This window comes from Stegostoma tigrinum, chromosome 22 (assembly GCF_030684315.1).
Source record: "Stegostoma tigrinum isolate sSteTig4 chromosome 22, sSteTig4.hap1, whole genome shotgun sequence".
Lineage (NCBI taxonomy): Eukaryota > Metazoa > Chordata > Chondrichthyes > Orectolobiformes > Stegostomatidae > Stegostoma > Stegostoma tigrinum.
In genome coordinates this window covers 3,460,211-3,486,667 of record NC_081375.1, presented here as the reverse complement: position 1 = coordinate 3,486,667, position 26,457 = coordinate 3,460,211, and the positions used below count along the sequence as shown (strand labels likewise).

General features: G+C 40.5%; 1 protein-coding gene across 5 annotated transcripts in view; it reads right to left on the bottom strand.

The window, feature by feature from the left end:
• LOC125463596 (mitochondrial Rho GTPase 1) overlaps positions 1–26,457 on the bottom strand; it is an 88,079-nt gene that overhangs the window by 18,291 nt on the left and 43,331 nt on the right. For all 5 annotated transcript variants that reach the window (XM_048555049.2, XM_048555048.2, XM_048555050.2 and 2 more), the window contains 8 exons: positions 25,849–25,957; positions 19,221–19,341; positions 16,739–16,823; positions 12,854–12,999; positions 12,648–12,748; positions 10,648–10,778; positions 4,181–4,264; positions 1,519–1,641 (listed from right to left, as the gene is read on the bottom strand). In XM_048555049.2, coding sequence (XP_048411006.1) covers positions 1,519–1,641; positions 4,181–4,264; positions 10,648–10,778; positions 12,648–12,748; positions 12,854–12,999; positions 16,739–16,823; positions 19,221–19,341; positions 25,849–25,957 — 900 coding nt within the window. The remainder of the gene's footprint in view (positions 1–1,518; positions 1,642–4,180; positions 4,265–10,647; positions 10,779–12,647; positions 12,749–12,853; positions 13,000–16,738; positions 16,824–19,220; positions 19,342–25,848; positions 25,958–26,457) is intronic.

The following is a 26,457-nucleotide window of genomic DNA, read 5'->3' as shown; positions in this document are numbered from 1 at the left end:
TTGCAGTGTTAGCTACAAACGACACAAATCAGTATTTATCATCAACTTTTTGTGGCAAATTTAGGAACAGCTTTCAGTTTGAACTGGATTAAGCTTTCAATAACAGTTTTTAAAGCAATTACTTTAAGAAATTATAAACCTGTCTTTCCTTAGCACTGTCTAATGATACAGTTCTTCTGATGATTTGCTACTTGTCAATGCCATATCATTTACAGTCCAACATATTTGATAGGTACATGAGCAGTTACCTTTCTATTTTCCTCCTGTGAGGAAGTGCATACTGCCACAGCATAGATCAGATATGGAGGGAATAAAATTACAGGTACAAATTGTACCCTTTAACTCAAATTATTGTACTCTGAAACAGAACCCTGTTGTTCAACACTTTCATCCAGTTGTTCAAGGACAGAAAAATAATCATATCTTCTACAGGTATAGGACTTTATTCTCATGGGTATTAGGCATTGTTTTGTTATATTGCTTATAGATGATAAGACAAAATACACAAAAAAAAACTGAGCAACTAACGGGCGAATAAACATAAAAACTGGTATCAGTGATAATGGGAACTGCAGATGCTGGAAAATCCAAGATAACAAAGTGTGGAGCTGGATGAACACAGCAGGCCAAGCAGCATCTCAGGAGCACAAAAGCTGACGTTTCGGGCCTAGACCCTTCATCAGAGAGGGTCTAGGCCCAAAACATCAGCTTTTGTGCTCCTGAGATGCTGCTTGGCCTGCTGCGTTCATCCAGCTCCACACTTTGTTATCATAAAAACTGGTATGCCCTTTCATCTGCCTGGAACCTTTACAGCTATTCATCTCAAGTAATATGTAATATTAATGCAGCTAACCCCAACCTTAGTTAGGAAACCATGTTCAGCTCAATAAATTTTAGCTCTGAACTCTTCATCAGCAATTTACCCTGGTGTAGTAGTTTTATTGTAGAAAGGTACCCCAGTACTCGACAGTTGGATGTCAGGTCAGAGGACTGAAATTAGTGGCAGTAACTCACAGGTGATGTCCTGAAGGCATTTGAAGATCAGGAAGAAATATGGATGTATTTTAGGAGATGGCTTCAGACCCCAACACTAGTTACTGAAGGTCTTGCTATCAATAAGAGGAACCTGGATATTCTATAGATAAAGACTTAAGAACTGAGCACGGATTGTGGGAAGTTCGAGTAATAGGGTAAAGCATGAAGGGATCTGGAAATGAAGATTTTGAACAAATGTAGAAAAATGTGACAAATGCAACATTGGGCAGTTTTGCATTCAAAAACAAACACAGTATCTACTTGCATGATTAAGAGACATTTACATAAATCAAAAGCTAATAGCACAGTCCAAAGCTCCTCAAAGTTTGATGGATGATAATTAAAATTTGACAATTATCATTCACTATTTTAAAAAATTGATAAAGATTTTGTCAGGAAAAAATTGTGGTCTCAATCGTGCAGATATACGAAATAAGAGAAAGGAAAGGCTATGCAAATCTATATACTGAAGTTTGCAAATACCTTGAAGATCCTTGTACAATAATCAAATGATCTGGGATTGCTGACATCATATACCAAGCAAACAACATCACAAACGGTATCAGAGGCAGTAATAAATTCAGAGTCAGACAAAACTTCATGTAGCTTGAAAGGAAAAAAAAATACAAATTTAGTGTTATTTTGATGTTATCTTTATGCTCAAAAAAATTGTTAAAACAGAATGCAAGTTTAAACCACGTATTATTTTCACTGTCCACAGGTACAATGCCGGAAGATTGGAGAGAGGCAAATGTCATTTTCCCTTGTTCAAAAAATAGAACAGGGATAACCCCGGAAATTATAGGCCAGTTAGTTTTACTTCAGTGGTGGGCAAATTATTGGAAAGGGCTTTGAGAGATAGCATTTATGATCACTTGGATAGGGACAGTTTGATTCGTGATCGTAAGCATGGATTTCTGAGGGGTAGATCATGCCTCACAAACCTTATTGAATCCTTTGAAGAGGTGACCAAACACATGGATGAAGGTAGAGCAGTGGATGTGGTATACATGGATTTAAGTAAGGCGTTTGATAGGCTCATGCAAAAAGTAAGGAGGCATGGGATAGAGGGAAATGTGGCAGATTGGCCGACCCTTAGAAGGCAAATGGTGGTAGATGGAAAATATTCACCATGGTGGACAGTGCAGAGGGCTGTTCTAGGTTACAAAGGGACATTGATAGAATGCAGAGCTGGGCTGAGAAGCAGCAGATGGAGTTTAACCCTGAAAAGTGTGAGGTGATTCATTTTGGAAGGACAACGCAAGATTCTTGGCAGTGTGGAGGAGCAGAGGGATCTCAGGGTTCATGTCCACAGTTCCCTGAAAGCTGCCACTCAGATGGATAGAGCTGCTAAGGCGGCATATGTTGTGTTAGCTTTCATTAATAGAGAGATTGAGTTCAAAAGCCATGAAGTAATGCTCCAGCCATATAAAACCCTGGTTTGGCCACATGTGGAGTACTGTGTCCAGTTCTGGTCACCTCATTACAAGAAAGATGTGGAAGCATTGGAAAAAGTGCAGAGGAGATTTACCAGGATGTTGCCTGCAATGGAGGGAAGGTCTTATGAGGAAAGGTTGAGAGCGCTAGGACTTTTCTCTTTAGAATGACAAAGGATGAGGTGACTTGAGAGAGGTGTACAAAATGATCAGAGGTATAGATAGAGTAGATAGCCAGAGGCTTTTTTCTAGGGTGGAGCTATTGCGAGGGGGCATAGTTTTAAGGCGAATGGAGGTAGGTATAGGGGAGATGTCAGAGATAGGTTCTTTACTCAGCGAGTGGTAGGGGCATGGAACGCATTGCTGGAGCGGGTAGTGGAGTCGGCTTTGTTAGGGGCATTTAAGCAGCCATTAGATAGGCATATGTATGATACTATAAAGGTAGAGGTGGAGGTTAGACAGACCTTAGGTTTAGGGTAAAAGTTCGGCAAAACATCGTGGGCCGAAGGTCTGTACTGTTCTATGTTCTATCGTCAACACTCATACCCTAGGCTGTGTCAAGTGCATATGGCTGATTTTCAACATGGCTTTTTAAAAAATTCATTTATGGGATGGGGGTGTAGCCAGCTGGCGAGAATTTATTACTTATCTCTAATTTCCCAGAGGGCTGATAAGGGTCCATCACATTGCTGTGGGTCTGCAGTCACATGTGGCTAGACCAGATAAGGATGTCAGTTTCCTTCCCTAAAAGATTTTCCTGACAATCTTCATAAGACTCTTAATCCCAGGTTATTTTCTATTGAATTCAAATTCCACCATCTGCCAAACATTGCCTGGGTCACTGGGTTAACAGTCCATTGACATTGCCATTGGACCATTACATCAATTTTGTTAAAACTTCACACAGTCTTATACCCATCTAACTCATGGTGACAGACAGACCAGGCTTTGCTTTGTTCTGTCATCTGAGAAGTGTACTGAAACATTAGTTCCAGGTTAACCGCTCAAGTCCTACAGTGGAACTTGAAACCATAAAATCAACTGATTTTGACATTAAAGTTCTACTACCGGACTAAACTAATAAATTCAAATCAGTTCAAGTTTTACTTTTCAGCTTAATAATTCAAAGTTACAATGTTGATAGTTACTTAATGTGATGGATATTATCTTCAAAAATATACACCTAAAAGCTGTTAAAGTTTCATTCTTGGAATTTTCCTTGTCTATAAAAGAAATGCTTCCGCAATGAATTCACCTGACAATAAAAGGGGAAGTTACCATAACGATCACAACTATTCAGATGGAAATTATTGAGGTCAAACTTGTAACAAACACGCCAACTTAATTACAACCTACTCCCTTTACAGGAACACTTGTTCAAAAGGTAGTCAATATTGAAAACATGACATCATTCTCCTTTTGAAAGATTCTACAGCATTGTATAAAGCAAATTCAACAACCAGCATTACAAAACCTCCAAGAAAAGAAATGAAACCAAATTTGAAATGATGTGGAAAGTTCAATATTCAATAGATTTAATATTTTCTTCCTAAAACTTTTCCTGCCATAAGTAAGTGCAGGGGCAAAGACAAGAGTAAAGAATCATAACTTTGAATCTAAAGTAAGATCACATGGGTCAAACATGGATTATAGAAGGAAAATGGTGCGAACATACTGTGCATTTCAATCATGTTCACACAATTACCTACCAGTAAATATTTTTCTTGCCCATACACATAGGTTGTGTTTATGGCATATAGCGACTTGTGCTCCTCTTTCATCTCTCTTTGTTTCTGTGAGGAGGAACAAAGTAATCAGTTAATCACAGATGACGGAAGTTACAACTCTCACAAATATGAAAAATGCTCTTAAATATAAAAATGTACTTCACACAACCTAACTGACTAAATCAGTGAAAAGGTCTGGAATAAATATCAGGAAGATCAAGTATTGAAATATGTCTGGCTTTATGCCGATCTACGGCAGTTCCAGTGCACTAAATAAACATTTTAATCCACCTAATTCAACTTAAACTAAAGGCACTGAAAAATAACTTGCCTAGTTTCAGATGACACAGGAAATATATTCAAAACAGCCTTTTCTCATGCTTTTCATGGAAATGCTATAACTCTAGTACGTTGGATGGATCAGTTTTTGTCCAATGTGTGCAGGAGGGTTTCCTGACACAGTGTGTCAAAGGGCCGACAAGAGAGGAGGCCACACTGGATCTGGTACTTGGTAATGAACCAGGCCAGGTGTTTGATATAGTGGTAGGTGAGCACTTTGGAGAGAGTGACCATAATTCGGTTATGTTTTGTTTAGCGATGGAAAGGGATAGGAACATGCCACAGGGCAAGAGTTATAGATGTGGCAAGGGCAATTATAATGTGATTAGGCAAGACTTAGGAGGCATAGAATGGGTTAGCAAAATGCAGGGGATGGGGACAGTCGAAGTACAAAGGGATCTGGGAGTGTTGGTCCAGGAATCTCTAAATGTTAACTTGCAGGTAGAGTCCGTGATTAAGAAAGCAAATGTAATGTTGTTGTTTATCTCAAGAGGGTTGGAATATAAAAGCATCGATGTGCTTCTGAGGCTTTATAAAGCTCTAATTAGGGCCCATTTAGAATACTGTGTCCAATTTTGGGCCCCACACCTCAGGAAGGACATACTAGACCTGGAGCGTGTCCAGCGAAGATTCACACAGATAATCCCTGGAATGGTAGGTTTAACGTATGATGAACGGCTAAGGATCCTGGGATTGTACTCATTAGAGTTTAGAAGGTTGAGGGGAGATCTAACAGAAACTTACAAGATAATGTATGGTTTAGAAGGGGTGGACGCTAGGAAGTTGTTTCCGTTAGGCGGGGAGACTAGGACCCATGGGCACAGCCTTAAAATTAAAGGGGGTAAATTTAAAACCGAAATGAGACGACATTTCTGCAGCCAGAGAGTGGTGGGCTTGTGGAATTCATTGCTACGGAGTGCAGTGGAGGCCAGGGCTTTGGATGCCTTCAATGCAGAGATCGACAAATTCTTGATCTCAAAAGGAATCAAGGGCTAAGGGGAGAGTGCAGTGAAGTGGAGCTGAAATGCCCATCAGCCATGATTTAAATGGTGGAGTGGTCTTGATGGGCTGAATGGCCTTACTTCCACTCCTAGTCTTCTGGAAATGTGGAGCTGGTTTAAGGAACAGATATTGCATGTCTTTGACAGGTATGCCCTGGTCAGGCAGGGGGAGGAAGCAATAAGGTAAGGGAACTGTGGTTTACTAAAGAAATTATATCTCTTGCTGAGCGGAAGAGGGAGGCTTATGTGACAATGAGATGAGATGGCTCAAATGAGGCGATGGAGAGTTACAGATTAGTAGGAAGCATTTAAAGAGAGAGAGTTAAGAAGAGCAAGGAGGGGACATGAGCAGACATTAGCAGGTAGAATAAAGGAGAACCCTAAAGCTTTCTATAGGTATGTGAAGAATAAGAGGATGACTAGGATAGGAATAGGGCCAGTCAAAGACAGAAGTGGGAAGTAGTGTGTGGGCGCTGTGGAGATCGGAGAGGTGCTAAATGATTATTTCTCATCTGTTTTCACTGAGGAACAGGAGAATACTGTAGAGGAGACAACTGAGTTACAGGCTACTAGAATTGAAAGGATTAAGGTTAGTAAGGTGGAGGTGTTATCAATTCTAAAATGTGTGAAGGTAGATAAATCCCCTGGGCCAGATGGGATTTTTCTGAGGATTCTCTGGGACGCTAGGGAGGAGGTGGCTGAGCCTTTGGCCTTGATCTTCGAGTCCTCATTGTCTACAGGTTTAGTACCAGAGGACTGGAGGATTGAAAATGTTGTGCCCTTGTTCAAGAAGGGCAGTAGGGATGGCCAAGGTAATTATAGACCTGTGAGCCTTACATCTGTGTAGGAAAAGTTTTGGAAAGGATTATAAGTGATAGGATTTATAATCATCTAGCAAGCAACAACCTGATTGGAGATAGTCAACATGGATTCGTCAAGGGCAGGTCTTGTCTCACAAACCTCACTGAGTTTTTTTGAGAAGGTGACCAAGCATGTGGATGAGGGAAGGGCAGTTGACGTGGTGTACGTGGACTTCAGTGAAGCCTTTGATAAGGTTCCACATGGTAGGCTATTGGAGTAAATACGGAGGCACGGGATTGAGGGAGATTTAGCAGTTTGGATTAGAAACTGGCTTTCTGTAAGAAGGCAACGAGTAGTGGTTGATGGAAAATATTCAGCCTGAAGTCAGGTCACTCGTAGTGTGCCTCAAGGATCTGTTTTGGGACCACTGCTGTTTGTCATTTTTATAAATGACTTGGACGCAGGCATTGGTGGATGGGTTAGTAAGTTTGCAGATGACGCTAGAGTGGTGGACAGTGTGGAAGAATGTTGCAGGGAGACTTGGATAAACTGCAGAATTGGGCTGAAAGGTGGCAAATGGAGTTCAATGCAGATAAATGTGAGGTGATTCACTTTGGGAAGAATAATAAGAAGGCAGAATACCGGGTCAATGGAAAGATTCTTGGTAGTGTGGATGTGGAGAAGGGTCTTGGTGTCCATGTACATAGATCCCTGAAAGTTGTCACCCAAGTTGATAGGGCTGTTAAGAAGGCTTACGGTGTGTTCGGTTTTATTGGGAGAAGGATTGAGTTCCAGAGCCATGATGTCATGCTGCAACTGTACAAAACGCTAGTGCGGCCTCATTTGGAATAGTGCGTGCAGTTCTGGTCGCCCCATTACAGGAAGGATGTGGAAACATTGGAAAAGGTGCAGAGGAGATTTACCAGCATGTTGCCTGGTCTGGAGCACAGCTCTTATAAAGAAAGGTTAAGGGACTTGGGTCTGTTCTCATTGGAGAGAAGGCGGCTAAGAGGGGATTTAATAGAGACATACAAGATGATCAGAGGATTAGATAGGATGGACAGTGAGTGTCTTTTTCCTAGCATGATGGCTTCAGCTTGTAAGGGGGCATAGCTACAAATTGAGGGGTGATAGATTTAAGACAGATGTCAAAGGCAGGTTCTTTACTCAGAGTGGTAAGGGTATGGAACGCCCTGCCTGCCAATGTAGTTAACTTAGCCACATTAGGGGCATTTAAACAGTCCTTGGATAAGCATATGGATGATGATGGGATAGTGTAGGGGGATGGGCTTAGATTATTTTACATGTTGGCGCAACATCGAGGGCCGAAGGGCCCATTCTGCGCTGTATTGTTCTATGTTCTATTTTCAAAGATACAACTCTGTTCTTTATTCAAAGATTTACTCCATTAGAGGAAAAGGAAAATATTCTATAATATTTCATAGCAAGTGGAAGAAACCTTCATCGTTTATCTTTTTATTATTTATTCACAGGGTGTGGACATTACTGATTAAACCAGCATTTACTGTCCATCCCTAATTGAGGTGGTGGTGTTGGTCGACTTCTTAAACCACTGCAGTCCATGTGACACAGGTTCATCCACAATGCTATTAGGGAGGGAGCAACAGTGAAGGAATGGTGATTATAGCTGCAAGTCAAGAGGACTGTGGTTTGGAGTGTAACTTGCAGGTGATGGCATTCCCAAATATCTGGTGCCTTTGTCCTTCTATATGGTAGAACCCGTAGGCTTAGAAATCAGTAACAATGCTGTCAATCCACTCTTGATGATGGGCATCGAAGTTTCTGACCTAACACACATTCAGTACATCTTCCAAGTAATGTTTAATACGACAGAAAACTAAATTTATCAGCCAGGAACTGGAATCAGCAAAAACTTTCCTTGCCCACATTCGACTGATGCCAGTGGACTTCATGAAGTCCAGTGTCAATGTTGAGGACTCCAAGGCCGAGTGCCTCCTAACTGTTTACCACTGTGTCAGCACCTCTGCTGGGTCTGCCCCGTTGTGGGACAGGACATAACCAGAGATGGGAAGAGTCTGAGATATTGGCTGTTTAGGTATAGAACATAGAAAAGTACAGCACAGTAGAGGCCCTTCGGCCCATGATGTTGAGCCGTGGGATAATCCTAATCCAAAAATAAAATAACCTAACCTACATTCCCCTCAATTCACTGCTGTCCATGTGCATGTCCAGCAGTCACTTTGCTTCCGCGACTTCCACTGGCACAGTATGCCATGCGCTCACAACTCTCTGGGTGAAGAACCTCCCTCTGACGTCTCCTCTATAGCTTCCTCCTAACACCTTAAAACTATGACCACTCGTGGCAGTCAATCCTGCCCTGGGGAAAAGTCTCTGGCTATCGACTCTATCCATGCCTCTCATTACCTTGTACACCTCGATCAGGTCACCTCTCTTTCTCCTTCTCTCCAGAGAAGTCCGAGCTCAGTCAACCTCTCCTCGTAAGACAAGCCCTCCAGTCCAGGCAGCATCCTGGTAAACCTCCTTCGCACCCTCTCCAAAGCCTCCACATCTTTCCTATAACAGGGCGACCAGAACTGGACACAATATTCCAAGTGTGGTCTCACCAGGGTTTTGCAGAGCTGCAGTATAACCTCACGGCTCTTAAACTCGATCCCCCTGTTAATGAAAGCCAAAACACCATATGCTTTCTTAACAACCTTATCCACCTAGGTGGCAACTTTGAGGGAGCTATGCACTTGAACACCAAGATCCCGCTGTTCCTCCACACTGCCGAGAATCCTGCCTTTAATCCTATATTCAGCATTTAAGTTCGACCTTCCAAAATGCATCACTTCGCATTTATCCAGGTTGAACTCCATCTGCCATTTCTCAGCCCAGCTCTGCATTCTGTCAATGTCTCGCTGAAGCCTGCAATAGCCCTCGATACTATCAAGGCACCTCCAACCTTTGTGTCATCAGCAAACATACTAACCCACCCCTCAACATGCTCATCCAAGTCATTTATAAAAACTACGAAGAGCAGAGGCCCAAGAACAGAGCCCTGCGGGACACCACTCAGCACTGATCTCCAGGCAGAATACTTACCATCTACAACCACTCTCTGCCTCCTGTCAGCCAATCAATTCTGAATCCAGACAGCCAAATCACCCTGTATCCCATACCGCCTGACTTTATGAATGAGCCTGCCGTGGGGAACCTTATCAAATGCCTTGCTGAAGTCCTTGCTGAAGATTCTGTGAGAATGTCTGTACTTGATTAGCTTGAGAGACAGTTCTAAACATTTTGGGAGAAAGTTACTTGCTAGTATGAGGACTTTTTTTGCAGGGTTGAAATGCTTGCATGTGCCACTGTTATCTCCTGTGCCTTGGCTAATGTTGAGAGATCTATGTGGTGCATTCACTGAGACTTTTTACTTCCATGTTTTTTAAAGACTTGAACAATGATGTATTCTTATTGTGCCATCAAATCCCACATCCAAAAGCAATATAGAGTTCTGAAAATATTTCTTTATTATATATGGGACTTGAGATTTGATTTGTAGAGTGGTTGAGACCTTTAAATTCCAGGACCTAGTGTTACATCTGTGGGTTTAAAGGATACTTTCAACATAGCCAGGAACTTAAAAATCCGGCATCAAAACCATCACCGGTGCTGTTGTGGTGTTCTTTGGACAATTACGTTGAACAGGTACAGGAAATTTATAATTCATACTCAACTTTATGAGGGGAAAATCTCCTTTACCATTCACCCTGTGCCTGAAATATCAGCCCAGAAGGCACAAAATATAATTAAAACTTTTGAGGGTGGGTTGGGGCAGAAATTAAATAGGAGATTCAGTTTCCATTTAATATTTTACTTGAGGTTGCAAAGGCAGAGTTGCCAATGAATAAAAATAATACAGGTCTAATGGATAGAAAGTGGATGAAAGGTGACCCTCTGATTCAGATTCATGCTTTTCAATATACCAAAAATCATTTTAAAAGGTTTAAACCTATCTCAATACAGAATAATACAGAAATCTTCAGGTTTTCATAAAATCTGCACATTTGTGCACGAGTACATTGCACTAGGAGAGGTAATTTTACCAAAGTACAATGTTACTGAGAAGTTGGTATAATTTTAGATGAATATCTAGTTCTCACAGTGTAGTTTTATAGTGTTCTCTTTAACAACTAATGAAATAAAGCATTTCTTTTTACTAATTTATTACAATGGAGTAAACAAGACAACTGTTTGATGACCTGCACACATTAAAAGGCAAATAATAAGACAAATGCAGCACTCTAAAAATTCCGAGGTGCTCACCGCTAAATTTCGGCCGAGGAAGCCTTGGAGAATTCCAGTTTTGCCACAGTTTTTCATGCCAATAAGATTACACTGAAACACATTCCTTTGTGTTTGTTTTTTCTGCAGATCTAGTTTTTTATCTCTTGTTACTGCAGGAGTATAAAGAGTGGTTAATAAATCATTTATCCAACACTAAAAGTAAATGCACTGGAAATCACAATGGGTCCGGCAGCATCCGTGGAGAGAATTAGCTAATGTTTCTAACGGCATAGGACTTCTGGTGAACAGTCATCTAAGACTCTAACTTGCTCTCTCTCCACAGCATTTTTTGTTCTCTGCCAGAATGCTGTAGTAGCAGGTGGAATATTAAGGGTCAATATTTGCAGAATTTACCCCATATTGGAAATTTTGAAAGCTACAGTAGTTATTTTATGTCTCAGCATCCACACCATAGTACTAAATTAATATTTTCTGGGATTGGGTGGCTGAATGAAAGCTAATCTGAAGTTCCAATTTCAGTCCTCAAAGCTTTCAATGGTGCTGTTCTTGAAACGCTACATGAAGCCCTTACCATCAGTTGTGTAATCAAGTATGGGGAAAGATTAGGATTGTCTGAAATAAGTTCCTCACATTTTTATAATGATCATTGTTGATCATGAAATGGAAAAATACCTTGAATAAAAAAAACTTTTTCAAACTTTGCTTCGCTTTTAAGCAGAAGGATTAATAGCTTGCAAATTGCAACAGCAATAACCCTAATCCTATCGCAGGTTGGGATAGAAACACTTCTGATTTCTTAGGAATTTAAGAGAAATGGGGAGCAGGAAACTGGAGTCAAGATCAGCATGACTGCATTCAATAGCAGAGCAGGGTTGATGGGTTGTATAGGCTATTGTTCTTGTGGTATGAAGCTGAGATGTAATCGTGAAGGCTTTATTCATGAATATTTGGATAATTAGAACTTGCCATCATGATGGTGGGGGAGGTTTAATTCATTTCCTCATACACATATAGTAGCATTAAGTGTAGATATGATGAGTATGACACCCATTGCATTTAGGCAAAAAAAACACATTCATGGTATTTAACTAAAATAATGCACTTAATTTAAACTAAAAGCATAATATCATAAAAGCTGGAAATCTGATATATAATCAAAGCTCTGGAAAAACTCAGCAGATTTGGTAGCATGTCAAGAGTTAAGAGTCCAAAATGACTGGCCTTCAGATCTGAGGAGAAAGATTAATTTAATCTGACAGAATGAGTCCCTCATTACAGTTGTTACTGTGTAAATCTCAAATTTAATACTGACATCTGAAAACTAAATTAGATGGTTATAAATGAACATCTGTGTAACAATGGTTAGAAATAAAGACATCAGTAGAGTTCAAAAAACAGAGTTAAGAGTTTTCTGTATAAAGTCATGTATTTCAGTGTAAAACACAGGAGGAGGATATGAAGGAGGTGGAAATGCCATTATCTCTCCCTTCTGAATATAAACTTTAAATAAAACAGATCACAAATGCCACTAAAAAAATATAAAGAAGCGACATGCAAAACAGATGGTAGTTTAAAAATGCTTGAGCTTGTCAAAATCAGCTCTAGATTATAAACAACTATCTGTAGATAAGATGGTAAGAACTGCCGATGCTGGAGTCTGAGGTAACATTGTGGAGCCGGATGAACAGCAGGCCAGGCAGCATCGGAGAAGCAGGAAAGCTGACATTTCGGGTCAGGACCCTTCTTCAGAAATCTACAGGTTGGTCTGAATTATTCAGCTGATATATAAATAGTAAACATTCATTCCCTGATGTGTAAAATGTCATTTGGTGCACATTTGGTATCAGCTAAATTCATGAGATTTTCATGAATGTAGGTTTGTTGCTCTTATCCCTCTTCAATACAGATTAGTCTAGTAATGTCAGGGCTTTATTATATGGTTGAAAGGAGCACGCTGGCATTTTAAATCAAACACATGGCAACTCCCCATAAAAGTTCAATAGAAGTCCATCGCTTACCAGTGACAGCAGCTGCCTGAGACTCCTGTTCCCTTAGAATGGAGTATCCTAGGTAACCTAAATATTCTAAACACCGCTGAACATCAAGGTACGTGGTCAGCCTAATTCAAAACACAAATATTCAGCTGTTTAAAAGTTTGAGATTTTAAATAGAAAGCAGAAAAACATAACATACTGTGTGAAATTTTTAAAGGAAAATTACTCACGTCCATTGACAAATATAACCCTGGTAAGTGACCCATCCCTTGTCATTGGTACAAACAGTGTTGTTGACATCAGGACCCCAAGGCATGTAAGGAAATACTTTGAATAAGTCTTTTAGTTCATCAGGCGACAATGCACAATCTCGATCCTGAGAAACAACCCAGAAGAATAAAGTTAAGTTAATTAACTCAACGTTTATATAGTGCCTTCAAAAAAGTTAAAACCTCCCATGGCATGTTGAATAATGAAATAAAATGAATGCTGAGCCAAAGAAGAAGTTCAAGAGGTAGTTTTAAAAGATAGGTCTTTAGGAAGACAGATTTGGTGGTGAGAAAGGCCAGCCAAAAGCATAACTGTCATTACGCTGGAACAGAATGGTGTACACAACAATGGAAACATAAACGATAGGCCATTCAAACCCTCAAGGCTACTCCGCCATTCATTATGATCATGTCTGATCCTTGAGCTTAATATCCTACTCCTGCTCTCCCCTCTACCATCCCTTGATCCCTTTAGCCACAAGAGATATATTACCTCCTTTTTGAAATCACAATGTTTTGGCCTAAACTAACTTCTGTGGTAGTTAATTCCACAGGGTCACCACTCTCTGGGTGAAGAAATTTCTTATCTCAGTCCTAAAAATCCTTAAACTATGACCTTTGATTCTGGATTCCCCCACCGTCAGAAACATCCTTCCTGTATCTAACCTGTCCAGTCTTTTAGAATTTTATATATTTCTACAAAATCCCCCTCATTCTTCTAAACCAGAATGGAAGCAACAGACCTTTAAACGTTTTAAGGGCTCAAGGTAGTTATAGTGAGAGGGAGGGGTGAGGCCGATGAGACATCTTAACAGCAGCATAGGAATTCTAAAATGAAAGCCATGATGGACCATGAAGCAATGTGCAAGCATAGAATTATACTAATCTGATACTTCATATCGATCACAGAATGCCACCCCCCACCCCCGCAGTGTGGAAACAGGCCCTTTGGCCCTACAAGTCCACCCTGATCCTTGGAGCATCCCATCCAGACCCATCCCCCTAATAACCCACCTAAGCTACCCATCCCTGAACATTACAGGCAGCTGAGCACGGCCAATCCATCTAGCCTATACATTTTTGGGCTCTGCGGAAAGCAGAGCACCCAGAGGAAACCCACGCAGACATGGGGAGAATGTGCAAACTCCACATAGACAGCCACCTGAGGGTGGAATCGAACCCAGGTCCCTGGCACTGTGAGGGAGCAGTGCTAACCACTGAGCCGCCGTGCCGCGCCAAACTGATGTGATGTTAGCTAGACAATGAAGAAGCTACAAAGTGTTTTTTAATATAAATGATGAATTAAGGAATGGAGACATGCGGTATTATGGAATGCGAGGGGATGATCTCTGTGTTAAGGTGGTTACAGAGTGAGGTTAATTTAATCTTAGATCTTGGATCTCCTCACAACTCTGAAAGCCAAACTGTTAGCTCAATAGTAAGATCTATGTCTAACTGACTTGTTACCTGAACGGATGGTCTCTAAATCATTCTAAGCTGACAGCAAAATGATTGCATCAACAAGAAACTAAAAGGTACAGTGAGGTAGTCACCGAATTTTACCCTTTTGGGTCACATTCTCGACCAGTGATTTTCCTTTACTTTTCGATGCTTAGTTGCTCTGCAGAGTTACTTTGTTTCATCCTGTCTGTGTAAGAATGTGTGGTTTATGAATAATATAGTTTAGTCCCGCAAAGTAGCTTAATTGATAACCACAACAAAAACAGAAGTTGCTGGAAAAGCTCAGCAAGCCTGGCAGCATCTGTGGAGAAAAAAATCAGAGTTATCACTTGGGCTTGAAAGGTTAACGCTGAATTTTTTTCTCCCCCCTCACAGATGCTGCCAGACCCGCTGAGCTTTCCCAGCAACTTTGTTTTTGTTCCTGATTTTCAGCACCTGTAGTTCTTTCAGTTTTTAATTGATAACCAGTCTAGCTTGGCATTTAAAACACGAATCCACCTCTAGTAAACAATTTGAATTTACTGAAGCATTCTGATGAAATTATTTTTATTTTGAAGAACAGAATCATAGAAAATAGAAACAGTATTACACCATTTGGCCTTTCAAGTCTCCTCTTCTATTCAATATGATCAGCCCAACTCAGTACCCGTTCCCACTGTCTCCCCATACCCTTTGAACCCTTTTAACCCTAAGCACCATGTCTATCTTCAGTAATAATAAAAAGAAACAAAAATTGGCTATTGCAGTGATCACATTAGACATGCACACTCTTTGCAAAGCTCGAGCAATAGTGGGGCTTGATTTCTAGTGCACTCCTCCCTTCAGTCATACCAGGGGTAGAAGAGGTTAATGTCAATAGTTCTGCTGTCCCCAATCATAGAAACCCTACAGTGCAGAAAAAGGCCATTTGGCCCAACAAGTCTACACTGACCCTCTGAAGAGCATCCCACCCAGACCCATCCTCCTACCCTTTCCCTGTGGTGCTCTGGACTGTGGGAGGAAACCCATGCAGACAAGGGAAGAATATGTAAACCCTACACAGGGTGGAATCTAATCTGGGTTCCTGGCGCTGTGAGATGCCTTTTTTAAAAAAAAAGACAGGCTATTTAGCCTAACAAGTCCACTGATTCATGCCCCTACCCTTGTACTTCCCAAGGCTAAACCACCTAACTTACACATCCCTGAACACTATGGGTAATTTAGCATGGTCAATCCCGCCTAATCTGCATATCTTTGGACCGTGTAAGCAACAGCAGCACCTGGCAGAAACCCACATAGAACGTTTAACTGAAGAAAATCGTGAGCCATCCATGAATGTTGGACCAGCTGATCATGCAGGTATAGAAAAAGAGTCCACAGAGTGACAGAGAGATGAAATTCGGCACTGACAGTGTACATGTGGAAACAGATTATAATCCTGTTCACTGTCTTGAAGAAGCAGCAGATAAATAAGAGTATTAATCCTCAAGTAGACATATGAGAACAAAGATGAGGAAGGAGAAAGGAATGGTTATGCTGAGGACAAAAGCACAACTGAGGACATTAAAAGGCATATAAGAAGGGAAACTGTTATGACAGTTCATAATATATTATTTGATAACATGGGTCCTATAGTAGAGGAAAACTTGGATTTTATTATTTCAGTTTTGTGAAGATCTGACCTTTTTAAAAATAATTTACATCATTTTGAATGTTGAGTTCAGAACAACATTTTCATATATATCACATGATTTCAGCTAAATAGCCAGCGCATCACCTGGGGAGTTAATAGCTAAGGTAATGAAATGGGAGACTGGATGAACACAGCAGGCCCAGCAGCAATCTCAGGAGCTCCTGAGATTGCTGCTGGGCCTGCTGTGTTCATCCAGCCTCACATTTCATTATCTTGGATTCTCCAGCATCTGCAGTTCCCATTATCACTAATAGCTAAGGTATTTGAGTTTTATAGTTGCCAGAAACAGGGACAGAGAGAAGCCAGAAGCAAGTTCTTGCTGTGGGGAGAGGTCAATGCCAGCAGAAATGTGGTTATTAAAAGTTGTAAGCATTGAGGAATGGGGAGATGCTTAAAAGTTGGTGACAAGAAGCAGAAGGCTGTGGGAGTGTTGGACAGAAAGACATTCTAAAAACTACTGAAGACATGAGTTTAGGGAACCCATGCTAAGCAACAGTGAGCTGAGTTAGTCATCTGTTTTAAATAACATCTAATGAATACACAGTTTGCTGGAAGGAAGCACATTACAGTCAGGCCAGCTGGACAAGAAGGTTTAAATGTGGAGACCTTTGGTTTATCAATCTTGATTTCACTCTGGAATCTTACTTATCTAGTATTACCATCATTTGGGATCAAGCAGAACAAAATTAACCAACCATACACTATCAGCTCACCAAATCGTGTTTATCAAAAATACTTTGTAAGAATAAGTATGCATGATGGTTCAGTTCAGTTGTACAGTCTGGAGGGATTTTTAACCTGTGAAAAAGAGGAAATAAGAATCAGTCTTTCATTCACAATGAAGTCACCACTATGCAACAAGTCAATTACCTTATAACATTCCTGCAGAACTGCAAAGCAATCCAATATCCCATTCCTGTGACATTGAATAATGTGATCATGAAACCTCAACTTTCAACATGATTCTTAAAAGCTAAACTTTTGAGGGAACAGCAAGGTTGTGCTAAGTTAAAGAACCATAACAGATAGTCATGTGAGAGCTCCAGATCATCAGCATATCCAAACCAATGTAAAACCGATAACCTAATTTCAGATCTCCTTCTTTATATAAATTACAAATGCTAAATAAAAATCAATCTGGCTTCTTTTCTTTGGTTTCTCCAACAAAAGAATGACTTGTGAAGAATGTAATTCCCATTATCTGATGTACTATTTGCCACTTTTCATTCCAGATAAGGGGTGAAAAGATAGCATTTACATATTCACTTTTGCTCCATCCCATTGACTCCTCAAGACATCCGTTTGTAAAGGATGAAAAATCTACAACTTTGCATGTTTTAGCACTTCATAGCAGTACAGAATCTACACCAAGTTACAACTTTCTGAAACCTATGCACCCTTTCCCATCAAAAGAAAGGTCCTGGCTGAACCTATTATCAGATTACACCACAATTTCAAATATTATATTTTGAAGCATCTAGCTGAATTGAATGGCAATCAGCAACTAATTTTTGCATTCAACAAGGTGCGGCAATGAACAAGTGGAAAACACAGGCACACTGAATAAGTAAAGGACCATAGCTAGCCTGACTTCCCTCAGCTACAGCCCACTGTATTCCTGTGCATCCATTACTGTCATCAAATTACATACTGTGAATTTAACCAAAACTGTTTCAAAGCTGTTATTTTGGCTATCTACAGAAATAAATTACAACATTAAATGTACAGATGTCAAAATCATACAATATGAAATTCTGTTTTAGATTGTAATATTGAAAAGAACTGCAACCAAATGTCTGAAATAATACATTCAAAACAGACTGAATATGGAAAACAAGAATGCTCTATTAGGGTAACTAGCTTTGAAAAATTAGTTTTCTCACACTCTGGTAGCCAAATGATTTTCAGAATTTGGAGGTAAGGCATTATTTCTTTCCATTTAAATAAAAAAAGTAAAAAAAACAGATAAATAAAAATGACACGGTGGGACAGACAAAGTGATTAGCTTTGATGGTTTGACCATCATGGCACATGGGATCAGGTGGCCTTCACCATCATAAACTTTGTATGTTCCTGTGCCAGATTTGCAAGTTAAGAAACAGAAATATTGAAGGTGTTGGATTCAGTCTGATGAACTTCAACCAGTTACTCTAACTATGGAACTTCTGCTTTGCAGATTCTTATGTGACTATAGCAATTTAAATGCCATCACAGAACAATACCTGAGAAAGCAAATTTGAGGCTTAGATTTTGAATATCTACGTACTTAAAGTACGGTACATGAAAAGGTTGTAACAAACATTTTTTGGTGTTGTGTCTAATGGATATTTTTCACTGAAGACTAAACATAAAATGCAAATTAAATATAAATTAATTTTACTTTGCACTAAATAACTGCAGTCACAGCAAATCAAAGTAATTCATTGGAGATGAACTGCCCAAGATGTTTGAAGGATAAGGTGGCATTTAAATGCAAGATTTAAAAATAATCGATACAAAATATTTACTCATCAGTCCCAAAACAAAACTTTCACATAAATATTTGCATTTTACTGTTTACTTCATAGCTGTGACAGGGAGGTGTAGTATATTAGCAGTAATATTCGGCTACCAATCACAGCTCCAGAGTAATGTTCCAGGGCCATGAGTTCAAATCCATAGCAAATAGTAAAGTCTGAATTCAGTAACATAAAAAAATCTGGAGCATAGATATCAATTAGTTAGTCTATGGTACCCATGGAACCACTGGTAATTGTCATAAATACCCATCTAGTTTACTAATGTTCTTGACGGAAGGAAATCTCTCACCCATACCTGCAAGTGACTCAATGCCCATGGCAAAGTGTTTGATTTTTGACTGTACTCTTACCAAGCCACACAGCTCAAGAGCCACTAGGGATGGGCAATAAATGTTGGCCTTACCAGGGGCACGTTTTCATTCATGAGGTACAAAAGCAGATCAAGAAATTAAAAAGGCAAGAGGTCAGTTTGTCAGTGATTTTTAAATTTCTCCCTTGCTGCGTAGAACAACAAGATCACCTTTTGTTGACTCCTTGGTCCTCTATTATTTAGCATTAGGTTTTTCTGTCACTTTCCAACATCTGCTCTCCCTAGAAAAATTCTTGCATCAATATGCAGCATTTAAAAGTCACTATTCTACAGTGCAATAGAGGAATACTTATCTCCAATACCTACATCGGGAACAGATATTCATGCGTGAGCTCCAGGTCATCATCATATCCAAACCGACGTAAAACCGTCCATGTAGTTTCATGTCTCCCTCTTTGTATAAATAACGTATGCAGAAATAAAAAACCTGCAACAGAGCAGGGTGATCAAACATCTGATACTAATTGGTCCTTCACAATATCCAAAACCACCAGCTTACAGCAAATGGGTCTGGAAACGGAAAATCAAATTAACATAGCTCCAACACTATACCAAAACCATTCGTAATTTTGGTTGTTATAAATGCCGATATCAATACTGAACTCATGCGCATAATCTAAACTGACACTTCAGTGCAATATTGACAATGCTGCATTATTAAAAGTGTCAATTTGACAGTTAATCTTACTACTCTAAACAGTCTAGTAATTCGGTGCATTATTTGAAGCACTGGATTTTCCTGGTGCTGTGACCAAAATTGCATTCTCAAGCAACATCCACAAAGATTAAGTGAACTTTGATTTAACTGAATACAAATACAGCTTCAAGTTGTAACATGGCGACTTATTTGCTCACATAAGTCATTGGACTTCCATAGCATTCTAATCTGATTTGAGAGGCACAATGTATATTAGCTATGACTTTATTCCCTGGATTAAATAGGGGAAAATATAATTAACAGTGAAATGCTGGCTTAAGTCTTTAATGACCCTTAGGAGAATTATGATTGCATATTAGATCTCAATGGCTATGTCCTCCACTATGGTGGTTGGGTCCATAAAGTAATAGGACAAGGGTGCACTGGAATTTTAACCCACCAAAGAGTCAGATGCAGACATGGAGCAAGGCAGAACATAAAATGTTAGATTTAAAAAAACACATTATTTCACATTGTTCGGGAAATAAATTAAGAAACAGACAAAATTATGTCGCCTCAATTTATGGTCTCAGGCTGAGATACAAACTTATGAAGTTCCTTCATGACAGTGAAGTTCCTTATCACGCAGTTTATTGCGGATCACCCATAAATAATGAATAGATTCACTATTAGATGTTTGTGTCTGCTGAGTTTGTCCTGATATTACTGATTTAAAGTGATAACATTTCTTGGAGTTACTTGCTTTATTAAACACTCAAAACAGGGATCAATCTCAATTGATGCATTAATTCAATGAATGCAATAATGCAAACAAATTTTCCTTGTGCTTTTTATTGACTGAAAATAATCAAAATAAATACCCATTTCATTGAACATTCATACATTCATCTTCCAATCCCAATTTACTGATGATGCAAAGATAGGAGAGTAGAATGTGAAGATGACGTAAGTCATATTGATTAATTAAAAAGCAGGGCAAAAATTTGGCTAATACTGTATTTTGTGGGGAAAAAAGGAGGACTTGTCCAATTGCCCAGGAAGAACAGAAAGAACATATTTAAAGAGAGATAGGACAGAGGTACAGATGGATTTGGGTGTCCTGATTCATGAATTACAGGAAGTTAGTATGCAGGTACAGCAAGTGATTAGGAATGCACATGGAATGTTGCCACTTGTTGCAAGAATGGGATATAGAAGTAGGAAGGTTTTGCTACAGTCGTACAGGGTTTTTTTTATTAGATTAGATTCCCTATAGTGTGGAAACAGGCCTTTCAGCCCAACAAGTCCACACCGCCCCTTGAAGCATCCCACCCAGACCCATTCCCCTATAACCCACACACCCCTGAACACGATGGACAATTTAGCATGGCCAATCCACCTAGCCTGCACATCTTTCGACTGTGGGGGGAAACCAGAGGATCCGGGGGAACCCACACAGACACGGGGAGAACGTGCAAACTTCACACAGGCAGTCGCCCGAGGCTGGAATCGAACCTGGGTCCCTGGCGCTGTGAGGCTCCAGTGCTAACCACTGAGCCACCGTGCTGCCCCAGTTGAGATCACATAAGGGCAGCACAGTGGCTCAGTGATTACCACTGCTGCTTCACAATGCCAGAGTCTCCGGTTCAATTCCAGCCTCGTGCGACTGTGTGGATTTTACAAATTCTCTCCATTTTCCCTGGGTACTCTGGTTACTTCCTGCAGTCTGAAGATGTGCAGGACAGATGGACTGGTCATGCTAAATTGCCCATATTGTCCAGGGATGCCTGGGTTAGTTGGATTAGCCATGGGAAACGTAGAGTTACAAGGATAGGATAAGGGGGTGAGTCTGGGTGGGATGCTCTTCAGAAGGCCAAATGGCCTGCTTCCACACTGAAGGGATTCTATGAACAGACTATAGAGTCATGTGTTGTGCTATGAGGAAATCAGAAGAATGACAGATGATCTGAATGAAACATAAGAACCACTGAGAACTAGACAGGGTGGATTATTTAAGGATGTTTCACCTATGGGGGAGACTAGAACTAGGGTTAACAGCTTAAAAAGGGATTTCCCACTTAAGACTGAGACAAAAGAGGAAAGGAAAGGAAAGATGAGCGTTTTTAAGACAATAGAATGCTCCTTCCCAATGGAGGCAAGAGAGACGATCAAAGTGTTTTGGTGTAGACAGGAAAGCAGAAGCCATGATCCTGTGATATGACAAAACAGGCTTGATGAGTCAAATGGCCTACACCTGTTCCTTGTGCATACAAGATGCAGAGGATAATGATGCCTTCAATCTCTGAAGCTGTTTATACTCCCATGGTATTGTTCATATTAATAACATTCTCGGTATTTCAAACTCTTCATAGAAAACTGGACTGCTAAGAAGCAACAGGAAACTTGGCAAGAACTATTCCAATGGCAGTCACGAGATGCCAAGACTAAAAATCGTTATTCTTTGCTTTCTCCAGTTCTAAATTCTGTTAGAAATGCGACATACCACAGATCTGAAACCCACACTTGGGCACATTTTCAGCAAAAACATATATTTAGTGTATAAATTGTACTATTCTAATATCACTTTTCATATCTTAGCTGTGTTACTGTGAACAAGGCACCAAGCACAAGAGGGAGAAAGAAATCGTACTCTCCAAAGCCTGGGTCAGGTCACTCTATAGCCCAATCAGCTGCAAGTAGTGCCAGTTCACGAGTAACCGGGACAAGGAAAAGAGAACAGAATCTTATGCACAATAGAATTTGAAGTTAAAATAAATAAAATGTTATTCATTGTAGACAGAAAGCTAATAGCAAAGTTTTTGTATGCTGTTACAGGAGACAACAATTAACTAACATGCACGTGAACGCACTCCCCTCTTGTGGCAAGATCAAGCAGGAATTTATTCAATGACGCACTCTGTAGCCTATCTAGTAAACTCTCACACAGTGTTAAAAGGGAATTCCTGCGTTGCTTTGGAAAAGATGGTTGTGATTATTTTTCAGCATAAATGTGGTAAATTTGTAATGAAGTTACATGACCTAGAACATAGAACAGTACAGCACAGAACAGGCCCTTCAGCCCACGATATTGTGCCGACCATTGATCGTCACGTATGCACCCTCAAATTTCTGTGACCATATGCATGTCATTTCACACGATCATGGCAGGTCTGATTGCGGGTCTGCTTTCCTATCTACCCCAAAACATGTTGACTGTCGCTCTTGCCTCCACTGCTCTCTGGGAAGGAGCATTCCATTGTCTTAAAAATCTTCATATTTCCTCTCTTTTAGGGCAGGCGATGGCCTAGTGGTATTATCACTAGGCTGATAATCCAGAGACCCACAGCAGATGGTGGAATTTGAATTCAATAAATATCTGGAATTGAGAATCTAATGATGACTGTGAATCCATTGTCAATTGTTGAAAAAAACCATCTGGTTCACTAGTGATCTTTAGGGAAGGAAAATGCCATCCTGACCTGGTCTGGCCTACATGTGACTCCAGATCCACAGCAATGTGGTTGCCTCTTAACTGCGCTCTGGGTAATTAGGGATGGGCAATAAAAGCTGCCTGACCAGCGACACCCACATCCCGTGACTGAATAAAGAAAAAAAGTCATCCAAATTCCAACAAGAGGCTGCAGCCTCAATTGTTCAGAAATTATTTCTTAAAAAGTTTAAAAATTTTAACACTTCAGTTTGACAAAACAGAGCTCATTCCCTCCCATTCATAAAACATTATTGAGTTTTGAGAAGATTTGTAGCTCAAGTTGAGGTTTTGTATGTGAGTTTGCTCACTGAGCTGGAAGGTTAGTTTTCAGACGTTTCGTCACCATTCTAGGTAACATCATCAGTGAGCCTCCGACGAAGCGCTGGTGTTATGTCCCGCTTTCTATTTATATGTTATATTATATTTATATTATAAAACATTATCACAGCCCAGAGATAATGGGAACTGCAGATGCTGGAGAATCCATGATAACAAAGTGTGAAGCTGGATGAACACAGCAGGCCAAGCAGCATCTTAGGAGCACAAAAGCTGATGTTTCGGGCCTAGACCCTTCATCAGCTTTTGTGCTCCTGAGATGCTGCTTGGCCTGCTGTGTTCATCCAGCTTCACACTTTGTTATCATTATCGCAGCCCAGTTTTGACATGCACCTGTCATGTGACTTGGGTCATTAGCTTTTAGTTGGAAAATAAATCTTTCTAACAAATACTGAACATTAGGGGCTTCTTTAAATTGCTCTAAATTAGAAAAGCATATTATTTTTAATGTAGCTGATCTACTTGGATTTAACAGAACACTAGAAAGTCGGGGCGATTTTATTTTTATTTACTTGGGAAAAATGGTTGTCACTGGCTGGGGAGCATTTACTGCCTTAGTTGCCCTTGAGACAGTTGTGTGTTGCCTTCTAGAACCGCTGCAACCTATATGCTCAAGGTTGGCCCACAAAACTGTTGTGGGGTGGGGGGGGGATTCAAAGACTTTGATCAAACAACAGAGAAGGAACAGCGATACATTTCCGAGTCAGGAGGAAGTGTGGCTTTGAAGGGAACTTACTGGAGCTGCCATTCCAGTGTACCTGCTGTCCTTGCCCTAGAAAAAATTGGTTATAAGTTTGGAATGTACCCTCCAAGGATCAGTGGTGAATTTCTACAGTGTATCATGTAGACTGTACACACTACTACTACTGAGCATCGGTGGTGAAGGGAGTGGATGCACTGCCAAATCAGGTGGGCTTTGTCCTGGATAGCGTCAAGCTTCTTAAGTGTTGTTGAAGTTGGGCTCAGCAGTGGCAAGTGGGGAGTATTCCATTATCCTCCCGACTTGTGCTTTGTAGAAGGTGGACTGGTTTTGGGGAGTCAGGACAATACTTACTACAGTATTCCTAGTCGCTGACTTGCTCTTGTGACCACTGTATTTAGATGACAGTGGGGGATTCAATGATGGTAATGTCATTGCATGTCAAGGAATAGTGCTTAGATTGTCTCTTATTGGAGATGGTCATTGCCGACATTTGAGTGGCAAGAACGTTAGTTGCTTTTGTCAGCCCAAGCCTGAATGCTGTGCCAGTCTTGGTGCATTTATATACAGTGTTTTTCAATATCTGAAGAGTCCCAAATTGTGGTGAACATTGTGCAACCATTAGCGAGCATCCCCATTTCTGACTTGTACCACATTTTCCATACTACATTCTTCACATCTTCCAGAGCTTAAGGTGCAAATGAGGTATTAAAACAAGAAAAGTAAGTAATGTAAAGAACAGAAAATTTAACACAAGGTAAGTTAAAGCATGGCAGTGCATCACAGTGGAATGTTTAGCTTGTAATATGGTAAGTCATGGACTCTAATGATGTCCAAGACAATCAGACGTGTAGCTACAGAAACTGGAGTTCTGGGTTTCAAAGCATCAATAGTAGCTGGAGTCGCTGTGGTACATCCATGGAGCATATTCAGAGAGGCAGCTTAAGGGCCTGGAGACAGAAATGAACAGGTGAACTTCAACAGTTCAAGAGAAAGCGGCAGGTAATGCAGAACAAACTCCATGGTCCCATTCAAAATACAACTGTAAATTTTGGGTGCTAACTCCTCATGGGAATATAGTCAAAGACATGCTTATGGCACAACGTAGGTACAATGGTGCACAGGTCATTAAAGGTAGCAGGACAGGTGCAGAATGTAGTTAATAAAGCACACAGTAAACTGAGTTTTATTAGCAGGGGCATAAAGCGAGAGCAAAGAGCAAGTGCTGAACTTGCACATGCTTGCTAGACTGCAGATGGAGAACCGTAATCAGTTCTGGGTGCCATACTATGGGAAGTATATCAATACATAGGAGAGCGTGCACAAGAGATTTACAAAAAATATCTCCAGAGAAAAGGAATATTAGTTATGTGGATGGATTAGAGGGGTTTGCATTGTTTTTTGGACTGAAAAAGACTAAAAGGAAATCCAAAAGAACTTTTCAAAATTGTGAAGGGTCTGGATTGAGTAGATACTGAGAAATTGTTCCTACTCGGTAAAAGGATCTTGAAAGAGAGGGCAAATGATTTGAACTAATTTGCAAACGTAGAAAATGTGACATCACACAGGCAGTCATTCAGGTCTGGAATGCATCACATGAAAATATGATGGAGGCACAGGTAGGGTCAACTGAAGAAATCAGGGGGACATTCGATGATTATTTCTAAAGAAACTTGAGAGTCCTTATTGGATGAAGGGCTGATAACTCTCCACCCACCCACCTCCTGAACCATGTCATACATTCCTGCAATTTCACTGATGCAAAGTTTACCTTTCAACGTTAGTCCATTATCAGCGACACCATCACTCATGTTCTTCCGTACTACGTTCTTTACGTCTTCCAGAGCTTGAGGTGCCAATGGGGTGTTAAAACAGGTTCTCTATAATTAAATAGATTAGTAACAGTCACAAAATGTTCACAATAAAAGCAAGATAATAAAATGTGAGGCTGGATGAACACAGCAGGCCAAGCAGCATCTCAGGAGCACAAAAGCTGACATTTCGGGCCTAGACCCTTCATCAGAGAGGAGGATGGGGAGAGGGAACTGGAATAAATAGGGAGAGAGGGGGAGGCGGACCGAAGATGGAGAGTAAAGAAGATAGGTGGAGAGAGTACACTTGTCCCCACACCTCCTCCCTCACCCCTATCCCAGGCCCCAAGATGACATTCCACATTAAGCAGAGGTTCACCTGCACATCTGCCAATGTGGTATACTGCACCCACTGCACCCGGTGCGGATTCCTCTACATTGGGGAAACCAAGCGGAGGCTTGGGGACCGCTTTGCAGAACACCTCCACTCAGTTCGCAACAAACAACTGCACCTCCCAGTCGCGAACCATTTCCACTCCCCCTCCCATTCTCTTGATGACATGTCCATC